The following is a 12358-nucleotide window of genomic DNA, read 5'->3' on the forward strand; positions in this document are numbered from 1 at the left end:
GTTTTGGGCGAACAACGATGTTGGATTTCCATGACATAATTTTGCTAAGACCTCCCCATCTAAGACATAATAAAATGAACAATGTAGCTATTTCCGTGATGATATATTTTTTTACAATAATCCAACAAGAATTGCACTACATTCTAAGCATTTGAGCATCAATCATTGCTTATACGCTAATGCCACAATAATACAGTAAAACATCAAGATGGAAAGAAGCCATAAAACTAACTTCCATCGTAACATCTACATTTAACAAGAAATCATTTATGGTATAGTTCAAAAAGTGCTGTTTCTCGGGGCAAGCGGTTTTCTGCATGTTTTTCATGCTTCTCTCCGAACAGTTCCAGCCCCACAGGGTGTTAATGAAATTGTCTATTATGTTCTACCACATTTCTTCGCCGCCCCCACCTTCCCAACATGTTTGGCAATATGTAGGATGGTACAAGAAACATAGCGACTGTTCTCAGAATAACACTCCAGACAATAGCATGCGTAGTGTGGGTGTGTTGGTATTGTTCTAGAGCGTTAATTAGCCTCAGCACATTACGGGAAGTTCTTTCAATGAACACGGTCTTGCTCATTTTGCCATTCATTCTCAGATTTACAGAACCCTGTGTTAGACAGCTGCGCCTTTTGCTTTGACCTCGTAAGACGAAAAGATCTCGATTAATTTACACTTAATCTTAATGCTATTTTCCACCCCAGCAATTTCATTTTCAGAGTGTTTCATCCCACATCACTGCATTGCGAATGCGAAATTCAGATCCTTTTTTTTTTTGAAGAATCCACACTGTTAAAATCATTGAATGCCCAGACATAGTGATACATTTCAGTGTCAGGTCGGCATTCAGAGCGGTGTGAAGTGTTTACGGTTCAATTCGCTGGATGGGAGCAATGAAGACCGGATTACAGAGAAAATAACTGTTTCAATCAGCTATTGTGCGAATGACTCCTGGCTCACTGTCTATGATATCATACATGCTGGCACAGATGTGTACGTCCTACTATGCTTCATCTGGCTGTACCCAGGCGGCATGGAAAGCATGGTATTATCCTTAATCTCTTTTATTTTTGCTCTGTCTATCTTCTTTTTACCCCACTCTCTATCTGCTGCTTTTATTAGGGGACAAAGAGACAAGAAGCCTCTCATCCAGCAACAATGAAGCTTGATTCAGGCTGGTTAAATGAGATCTTTTCTCTCTCTTGCTCTTCCTCTAGGATCTCATGGCCATAAACCTGGAGCCGTACCGCTTCTGCGGTGTCAATATGACCGGCTTCCGCATCCTAAACGTGGACAATCCTCAGGTTGCCTCCATTGTGGAGAAGTGGTCCCTTGAGAGGCAGATTCCCCCAAAACCAGACTCCGGCCTCCTGGAAGGGATCATGACGGTATGCTTCCATTTTCTCCCTGAATATCACCGCCAGCTAACCTGAAAAGAAATGCCAAATAAACAATGGAACAAAAGCTTTGAATAGGTTCCACTTTCACTGTAACCAATGTAATCCATAGTCATACTTATTCAGTTAATCCATACTCTTGAAAAAATAACCTTTAAAGGAGCTATTTATTTATTTCTTAATATATTCTGTGAGCTGTTTCAGATGGATTTGGTGTCTGTAATAATAGTAATTGCCATGGTTGAGACTTAAATAAAGTATCTACTTTTATTTGCTAGGTAATAGAATCTTTTAGACTGCAGCAGTTCAGATTTAATAATCCCAAATGGTATGCCTCATGCACTGCCAGTGTTGAATACCATAATATCATAAAGACTGGATTCAACTGTATGGCTTCTGTGATTATCTATTAATCTATTTCACAGTAGTTCAAATACTCCTACGCTGTTCTGTAGAATTTCTGATTATTTTGATGTAGAGGAGTACTGTTATTACAGAAAAAACTGCATTCAGTGCTACCATTTACTCTAAATTGACTTTTTGTTTCATGCATATCAACGTGTACTACATTATGTCTTTTGTGCAAGGTTGAAAATGCTGGCATACACATCTTATATGTATCATTGGATTTGCAACAGCTAACAAGACTGATGTGAGACATATAGTTCCTGCCATATCCATCTGTGTGTTGAATGTTTGAATACAGACCATTGCAACCACTCAGTTTAGTCAGTCCAGCTATTGACTGAAAGTACTTTTCCATCTGGTCTAGTGTTCCCAGCACTCTCATATTATCCACAGCTCTCAAATCACAACAACTTTTTGCCTGGTTACAAGAAGCCTATGGCAAGGTCAATATAAAGGACATCTCAGTGAACACTCGTCCTCCTTCCTGCGGACACGCTCGATCTAGAGTAGCTCACTTTGCCTGAACAATGCACACTTCAAGCCCTCATCTCTCCAGAAGATGGTTACAGTAGAATGTGTTAGAGACTTGGCAAGTGGATGGTGTACCAGTTATTTTCTTGCTTTTTATTCATTGTCCAAAGTGTCTACAGAAAGAATCAGTCTAGTAGCTGTTGCTTTGCTGGTGACAGTAGTAGAGCTGGAAAGTAACATTTTGTTGTCTATATTGAGGATTTTGGTTCTTGCTTGGGTCATGAGGGTCAGCGGACAAGCATTCTTGTCTCTCTGTGCATGTCAGTCCTCAAAATGTATATGTCAGGGGTGTCAATCCTGCTCCTGAACGGCCAGCATCATGCAAATTGAAGACCTTGATTACCTGGTTCAGGTGTGTTTTAAATTGGGGTTGGAGCTAAACTCTGCTGGACAGTGACCTTCCAAGAGCACGATTGGACACTCCTGGTAAATTTTATAGGGAATGTTTTAAGTGCATATAAATAAACCGACTGGAGGGGGCTGCAGACCAGATACATTCAAGACACAGTAGATGTTAAAGTTATTTGATGAGCTGATCTTGGGGGATCAAAAACCTAGGTCAAATTTGTGAGGTACAAGGTTCTATGCTGCTGCCAGCATTGCTCCTGGAGTTGGTGAAGCTAACTGCCATAATTCAATGTGCAAAATAAAACTTACCCTGCCATGTAGGGGAATACATTGTGAACTTTGTTGGACGATGTTCTTTGTTCTTTTGCCAACACTTAAAAGCAGAGAGAAGGAACTCTGGTCTAAGAGGGTCACCATATCCTCCAGAGTTTAATCTCTAATCAAACAAAACTCTCTGTAATATTTGAGTAATCCTGAAAATGTTGGTTTGATTTATCAGGTGTGTTTGATTAGGGATGAAGCTTAACTCTGCAGGATATCACCCTTTAAGACTCTTATGAAATGCATATAGTTTTATAATACAGTATAACAGCAGCTGCAGTAATGCCACTGGTGTGTCAATGGCTCCCTTAGTATCTTAGTTGGAATAATACATTTCTGTTCATTTTGAGTTCATTGACTTAATTTTACTACTTTTGGAGGTGTGTTTAAGGCATCTTATATGTACAATTTCATAGCTCTTCTTAAAACATATTCTGATGTAGGGCATCTTTAAGGCATTTTATAAATTTGACATATTTTTCTGGATCATACATGCAGAGGGTGTTCAGCATTTTCATTCGGTTTAGAGAGGTTTTGATAAAAGCCACTATTTGAGCTTACTGTAGACCGGAAAACAGTGTTATGAAAATAGAGAGAGAACAAACTGAAGGAAGCAGTGTCTGACAATCCTTAACATTTAGCTGAAGCCTGTTTGCTGTAGATTGAGTGTGTCTCAATTGGAACTTGTGGTTGGATTTGGCTGAGAAGTATGACTTGGTAATGCAGAGATTGTGGAAAGAGTTCAACTCCAGTCACAGTGGTTACAGATGCTAAAATGGTTGGAGGACTAAAATCTCCTACTGCTGTGCTTGCTTGATGGACCGTGCAGATAGATTCCTTTATCTTTGTCCATCAAAATCAGAACTCTAACATATGAGAGATACAGGTGCCACCAAATTCTACAAAATGGGGGCACTGACTCCTGATTTGGTAGCACTGGCGGAGGGTACATGAACTAGTACCGTAATATATTAAATTATTTGTCTCATGGAAATAGTTTTTGGACAGTAAAGAACTGAGTTTGTGTTGCATTTGTAAGTTGTAAAAACCTACTGTCTAAGTGTAATTTTTATAGGACTTTGTTCTTTCACGCTATCATGCATTTGTAGATCATGGCAAACCACATACTGTTTCTCACTACCACAGTAAAAAAAACTTTTAGGAAACTGCAATATTTGTTATATACAACATTAACCACATTTAGTATATATAAATTCAAAAAACTGCCCCAGCTTCATAACAACAGTCCCATTACTCCTGTAATAAGTTAATGCAGTATATTCATGACTATGTTAATCTAATAACATTCAATATGAATATTCAATTTTTTCTGCCAAAATGCCATGGTTAGTGTTAAAACATGTTACTGTAATGATAGTGATAAACATCCATAACAAATGTTGGTAATTTGTTGATTGAAACAACTTCTAACTGGATCATTCATGCCACAAAGTTTCTTCTGTTCATTCTCAATCTTCGGTTCAAGTTCATTCTGTTTTATTTGGCTTTAAATCACCAAAACATCTGGGAGTTGTAACAGATAAATCTGTGCTGAATTCAAGTGCTTCTCACTGGATCACATGATCGAGATCAGTCCGCAAATAAACATACCTGCTCTGAGTTCAAATGAGTACTGCTGTTTTGTTCCACTTTTGGAGCATTTGTCGCTTGAGGTTTCTCATCAAAAATAGCAGAGCAAAATCAAAGACAATTGTGCAACTTTGTAGCGAACGAAATGCAAACAAAATTTAGTCACACCAGCATGAAGAAAACTCATAAAATGCGACAATTAGTCACAGTTTGAAGATGTGCAATGTAGAATCAAGCAATACATTGGATTCTGATTTGACAGTACAAATATAGAAACAATTAGTTGTCAAACACTTATTCTTTAACTTATAGACATGTATACTTCTAGCATTGTTCAGTTAAAGAATAATGAACAATGATGCATTACTAAAAAAAAGCCTTGTTCATATCAAGTGCAGTTAATCTAATTTGCAAAAAAAGCACTTGCTTGTTAGTCACTCACTAAATTAGCACCCCTTATTAACCCATATACACTATAAAAACAAGTATGAACCCTGGATACTTGGGCACACAACAACATGAAAATGATGGCTATTTCTTGAACCACAACTCCTTCCTCCTCCTCCTCCTCCAAAAACAACAAAACATGTACTCATGCACACTGTCTCTCAGCATCAGACTTGAATCAAAGCTTGATGAGTTCTTTTCTACTTACATTTTGATTCAAGTGTACTAATGGTCCTGAGCATTGGCCCAGTTTGCTGTTTCACAAGGTTGTCAACCGGTCAGGTTGCACTCCTCCAGTTTGTCAGATCCTTTCAGCTGACATATCGCCCCCCTATTTATTCCAGACAGATGCTGCTCTGACGTACGACGCAGTCCACATCGTGTCGGTTTCTTACCAGCATGCGCCGCAGATGACTGTCAACTCATTGCAGTGTCATCGCCACAAACCCTGGAGGTTCGGAGGACGCTTCATGAGTTTCATTAAAGAGGTAATGACAATCGCTCATGGCAGTGCTGTCACAAACACTTCAGCTCTCCAGAGACAAGATAAGATATATAAGATATTGTTTAAATAACACAGTATCAGCTTCTCTGCTGAACACTTGTCACTGATACCTGTTCAAACTCATTTTAAGAGGTTGTCTTTTTATTTTTGATTTAATCTGCATTCATTGTATACGGTGACCCCCCAAAAAGTATTTGCACACGTTAGAGATGATTACAAACTTTTAATTTGAAAATTTGAAAAATTTTCAATATTTTTAATTTTCATTTTAAAGAAAGGCAGCTTAAGCACACTTTTCAAGTTAAATATTTCTTTACAGTTTGGTAGGTCTGAAAGTTGAATCAATAGAGACACAACTCAAATTGAAGACATTGTATGGAACAATACAGTTTTTAAAAATTGCATGGCATACCAATCAGTTGAAATTGACTGGTAAGCTGGTTACAGTAATATTCTTCTTATTAATTTATACAGAGAAAATCAAGCTTTTATTTTTTAATCATTAACCAATATGGTTATCTGTTTTTGCAAATAAACTCTTCATATACATAGTGAAAAACACATGCATAATAATTGCGGAAATAATTTTATATTTATACATTTATATGTATTTATATCATATTTACTAAATTATATAATTTAAAAAATGATTAACATAAAAAACAAAGGTTAGAATTTTCATGACTGTCACACGAGTACACTCATCTATCTATCTATCTATCTATCTATCTATCTATCTATCTATCTATCTATCTATCTATCTATCTATCTATCTATCTATCTATCTATCTATCTGTCTGTCTGTCTGTCTGTCTGTCTATCATCTATCTGTCTGTCTATCATCTATCTATCTGTCTGTCTGTCTGTCTGTCTGTCTGTCTGTCTGTCTGTCTGTCTGTCTGTCTGTCTGTCTGTCTGTCTATCTATCTATCTATCTATCTATCTATCTATCTGTCTGTCTGTCTGTCTGTCTGTCTGTCTGTCTATCTATCATCTATCTGTCTGTCTGTCTGTCTATCATCTATCTATCTATCTGTCTGTCTATCTGTCTGTCTGTCTGTCTGTCTGTCTATCATCTATCTGTCTGTCTATCTATCTATCATCTATCTGTCTGTCTGTCTGTCTGTCTGTCTATCATCTATCTGTCTGTCTGTCTGTCTATCTATCTATCTATCTATCTATCTATCTATCTATCTATCTATCTATCTATCTATCTATCTATCATATATCTGTCTGTCTGTCTATCATCTGTCTGTCTGTCTGTCTGTCTGTCTGTCTATCATCTATCTGTCTGTCTGTCTGTCTGTCTATCATCTATCTGTCTGTCTGTCTGTCTGTCTGTCTGTCTGTCTATCTGTCTGTCTATCTATCTATCATCTATCTGTCTGTCTGTCTGTCTATCATCTATCTATCTGTCTATCTGTCTGTCTGTCTGTCTGTCTGTCTATCTGTCATCTATCTATCTATCTATCTATCTATCTATCTATCTATCTATCTATCTATCTATCTATCTATCTATCTATCTATCTATCTATCTATCTATCTGTCTGTCTGTCTGTGTCTGTCTGTCTGTCATCTATCTGTCTGTTTGTCTGTGTCTGTCTGTCTGTCTGTCATCTATCTATCTATCTATCTATCTATCTATCTATCTATCTATCTATCTATCTATCTATCTATCTATCTATCTATCTATCTATCTATCTATCTATCTATCTATCTATCTGTCTGTCTGTGTCTGTCTGTCTGTCATCTATCTGTCTGTTTGTCTGTGTCTGTGTCTGTCCGTCTATCCATCCATCCATCCATCCATCCATCCATCCATCCATCCATCCATCCATCCATCCATCCATCCATCCATCCATCCATCTATCTATCTATCTATCTATCTATCTATCTATCTATCTATTGATATAATTTAATGCAGACTCATTTTGTGAATTGTTTACCTTGAAAAGTGTGCCTGTGGTATCTTTCTGTGAAATAAAGAACACTGTCTCCGATGTTTTCTTATCAGTGACATTCCTATAAATTTAATTGTGACCTAAATGTCCAAATACCTTTACCAATTAGTCATTAGTAAATACTTTTACTACTGATAAATACTGCATCATTATTCAGAGGCAATCTTTAGTTTTAACGGTGGATATTAGCTGATAAACAATCACCATTCACCATCCATTTTAATTGCCTCGTTTAAGTGCAGTAGATAAGTTGATTGCAACGAGTTTGCGTTCGTACTATTCTGGCCCTGCACTACTAAACTCACAGTGTCCCACTTTCTCATCACCGTGTGCTTCGCACGCAAATGTGCTCGTCATAATCAGCTCTTATTTCAGCTCACAAGAGAGACTTTGATTGGGACTCATAATAGGCAGATTAGAGTTGTTGAACACAGCTCTGTGGAGCGAGAGAAGAGCAAAATGAGGGCCGTAGAGTTGGCGTGGAGAGCGTTGTCTCTCTTTGGCATAGCAGAGAACACGCGTTCCTGTGAAATGTCCTCGCTCCTGAACAAGAACGGAGGTGTTTCATTTGGAAGAGGTTATGGAGAGGGCTGGAGATCAGTGTGTGTTGTTTGGGGGAGGAGCTCTTTGCTTAGGGGACGAGGGAGGAATGGGGAGGAGGAGTTGCAATGTAATTTTTTCTGTCTCTAGAGATTGTTGCAACTGAGATGGTCGTTAATTAGGACGGAGGTCTTGGGGGAAGATGTGTCTGAGGCGCTGAGATGTAAAATGTAATTAAAAAGGAAATAGAAGCTGTGTGTGCGTGTGTGTGTGTGTGTGTGTGTGTGCGCATGCTTATAAGGATGTATATCGGGGTGTGTGTGCAAGCACAAGTGTACCATACTTGGACAAAATTCAGAACTGAAGAATTGACTCCTTTTGAATTCATGAGTGTGAATTTGAATGGATTTTGACACACACACCACAGGAAGCTGAACTGGAAAATTAATTAAAACTTATTTTATTTCAGCTAGTTACCATTGCAACATTTTTTTTATTTAGTTTAACAATGTACCAAAAAAATGAACTGCATTAGTCCAATAAAACATCAATTACATCATACATCATGTCATGTTTCCTATTTTTTCCTAATATATAGAAAACATTTTCCTCAACTGGTTTGATATATTTCGGTAAAGCAATTTTAGTGCGGTCAAAATATTTAACATACCACAACATCACAAAATGTCAATTACATTTTTTTTGTTTATTATTATTTATATAAATAAATATTAACATTATTTGAAAAATTTTAACTATTCAAGTGTGCTAATAATAAATAAGTATCAGGAGATTCCATTTTCCCATGTACTCTCAATTCTAGTCAACTTTATTTTGGCTCATTTTGAAGATTTTGTGGTTATATAGAGCATGTATTAGCATAATATATTAATTTTGTTAAATAAAATGAAAGCAAATTAAATACTAATTGTGCTGTAGTTGGCATTTCATTGTTTAATATTAATATAATTTAATGTTTCTGAATATGCCCTGTAAACTCTATAACATAGCATGCCTGTTTAAGCTATAAAGTGTCTCTCTTTTATTATATTTGATTTAAACTGCATTCACTGTATGTGGTGGCACCAAAAATAACTGAAAATGCATTCTCTTCTATTTTTTTTTTGCAAATTGGGGAATTCAATTGGGATCGAAATAACATTCTCAATTCAATTCTGAATATTGCACAACCCTGGTGTGTTTTAATTGTTGAATCTCTCTCTTTGTTCTTTGAAGTCTCACTGGGATGGCCTGACGGGACGGCTGTGCTTCAACAGAACTACAGGTCTGCGCACCGACTTTGATCTTGACATTGTGAGTCTTAAGGAGGATGGCCTTCAAAAGGTAAACCACCACACAAATACATAACAGCTGCCTCGAATCAGACACAACATAGCTCGCACACAAAGCACACACTGGATAGTAATGCTTTTGCTGTGTCTTCATGCTTTTTTGCATAGCAGGAGGGATAAAATGATCAAAAGCTGTTTTCTTTGCTAATGCTTGCCTGTTAAACAATGTGCAATAATTCATTTTTGTTTTGCATGGTCGATTATGCCAGAAACTTTCATGCTGCCTAAGAACAAATGCGTAATTGAAAAGGATAGTTTCTTCCCTCAAATAACCTTCTGATCTCGCAGCCTAGCATACTCAAACCTCTTGTACTTTGTCTCATTTGGTCACCATTGCTGTGCAAATAAAGAGCAATTTGTGTCTTACGTTTAATTTAGCTCCTAACAAGGAAGCAAATGAGGTGTTTAAACATAAGCATAAGTTAGTGGATCATAAAGCAAATTGGATTAGTGTAAAAGTACTGTTAATTACAAGCCTCCGTTAATGACCGGCTGAAGTTGCACATAGCATGCTTTTGTGCAGTAATGAGGTATGTAAGTATAGCTGCGCTCACTTTTGTGAGAAGAAGTGCGAGTAGTGCAAAATTAGCACTACTATTGTATTTATTAGTTGTCGCACTTTGGATACAAAATTTAAATTATGCAAAGTGTGTTTGTGCAAACACTGTTAGAGAAGACAAAACTGCACTAAACTGCACCACAGAGCTGCACAACAACGGTTAATCACTGTTATTTTGCGCAAAAAAATATAATCACGATTAGAAATTTTAATTTCATTAAATTGTTTTAATTTATATTTCAGACTTAGATTACTAAACTACATGTTTACCAGTGTTTTCAGCTTGATTTAATAAAAAAAAAAACAAGATAAAACAAAAAATGATTGGGGGATTTAAACAACTGCAATCTGGCAACTGCAAAAACTTGTAGAGGCATGTTACAAATTAAAATGAAATGTTTTCAGGATAAATAACTGTTTACATGAAAGAAAACACACTGGCTGTATTACACTTTTATTTGAACAGAATCCCATCTTACATATTGGTCTGTCTTTTCAGCTCGTATGCATTTTTTCCCTATGATGTAGACCGAATATGTGCATATGGTTGCCACGTTGGGAATATTAAGTATACAACTGAAAAAAAAAAAAAAAAAAATCAATTTAAGAAAAAACCTCTGATTGGGGGTCTTAAAGGCTTGACATCTGGCAACCACAACCATGAAAACTTATGGAGGCTTGTTAACAATGCATGATAACGCAAATTACAAATTGAAATGTTTTCGGGATAACCAGTGGGCACATATCGCAAACAATTATGCTTAATAAACCGAGAGAAGCAGAAATCACGATCATGAATATAATATGATTCATTGTGCAGCTCGACAGCACCAAACACCTCCACAAAACCTGTACTTTATCACCAACTCGAATTCAGTAGCACATACATGCAAGATGATAAAAGCCATAATTCTGTAGGGAAATCTAATACAATTCCAAGTAACGTACAGATTTATCTTAGTACACCACATATGTAACATTTTCTAGAAGTAGACATTTAGAGAGGGAAAAAATTATATTAATCTACATTTTCGATTTGAATAAGTACGTTTTGAGAAGGCCAAGGAAGTCTCCTGTCGGCAGTGTGAATAAATAATCGTGCCTTCCCCTGATAATCACTTTTAATGAATTGAGTTAATTGCAGTCAATTTGCAATAATGGAACATCACACTATAAAGTGGCGTAGCATATCATTTGAAACGTGCATCACCCTGAATTCGCACAATCTGTAACTAATACATGTGTCAAGTCATATGCATATGTTAGGTTTTGCATCAGGTGAGAGGTGTTATCGGTTGATTTGTGCTCCTGCGTGAGATTTGCCGCTCTTGTGGCTTTATGAATATGGGAGCAGTAGTGGTGGTGCGGGAGAGGGAATTGCCGCACTCCCTCAGACAGAGATGGATACAGACAGCTATGAGTCCATTTGTAGTAATGATTTGTTGAGGAGTGACTGAACAATATGCAGGACATCCTTTTTCTCGCTGCAGGGGATTGTTTGTGCAAAACTAGCTTAATTTGCTCAAATTCGCTATGTACTGATATTAGAGGGATTATTCACAGTACAGCTATTTCAACTCCCTCTGCTGTCTGCCTTTTGCAGTGTATTTGTTTGCTGTGTGTTTGTGTATGTGTGTTTGTACCTTAATTAATTGTAAGTATTATTTTCATTTCTAATATCCCTCGAGGCAGATTGAAAACTTCAGCTAGAATAGATTCATTGACTGATAATCATCTGATTGGTCCCACTGCAGAGTTAAACAAATTAGCTTGCAAGATAATATGGAGCAATATATCTTGTCTTGAGCAGTTGTATGATATATCTGGATAGTTTGGATAAGGTACGACCAGTTAATACAAAACTTATACAAATTTACATTTAATCGAAAATTGGAATAATTAAGATTGTATTAATAAAGTACCTTATTCTCACCAAGGCTGTATTTATGTGATCAAAAAGTACAGTAAAAACAGAAATATTGTGACATAACATAACCGTTTAAAATTCCTGTTTTCTATTTGAATTATATTTGAACATGTGGTTTATTCCTGTGGTGCAAAGCTGGATTTTCAGCAGCATTACTCCAGTTTTCATTGTCACGTGACCCTTCAAAAATCATTCTAACAGGCTAATTCGCTGCTCAAGAAAAATTTAGCTGTAGTAGTGGTAGTCATAGTAGTAGTAGTAGTACCGTCACACTATAGCAGTTTAAATTATTAAATATACATAGGATAAAAAGAAGAAATAATATTCCAAAACTTAAAATGCTTTAAATGCATATTTTTAGTGTCAAAGAATGGACAGCTAGTTCTTTTAAGATCAAAAACACTATTGATAACACTTATACACCTTTTGTCTTTCTATACTTGTTTAACATGAAGTTGTTGACTTTTA

General features: G+C 36.6%; 1 protein-coding gene across 1 annotated transcript in view; it reads left to right on the forward strand.

Moving 5' to 3' along the window:
* LOC306887162 (glutamate receptor ionotropic, kainate 3-like) overlaps positions 1-12358 on the forward strand; it is a gene marked incomplete at both ends in the record, with an annotated part of 125986 nt that overhangs the window by 72612 nt on the left and 41016 nt on the right. Inside the window, 3 exons of the mRNA XM_079444707.1 lie at positions 1222-1392; positions 5391-5534; positions 9289-9396. Of these exons, the coding sequence (XP_079300833.1) occupies positions 1222-1392; positions 5391-5534; positions 9289-9396 (423 nt within the window). The remainder of the gene's footprint in view (positions 1-1221; positions 1393-5390; positions 5535-9288; positions 9397-12358) is intronic.

This window comes from Barbus barbus, assembly GCF_936440315.1.
Source record: "Barbus barbus genome assembly, chromosome: 21".
In the NCBI taxonomy this organism is placed as follows: Eukaryota; Metazoa; Chordata; class Actinopteri; order Cypriniformes; family Cyprinidae; genus Barbus; species Barbus barbus.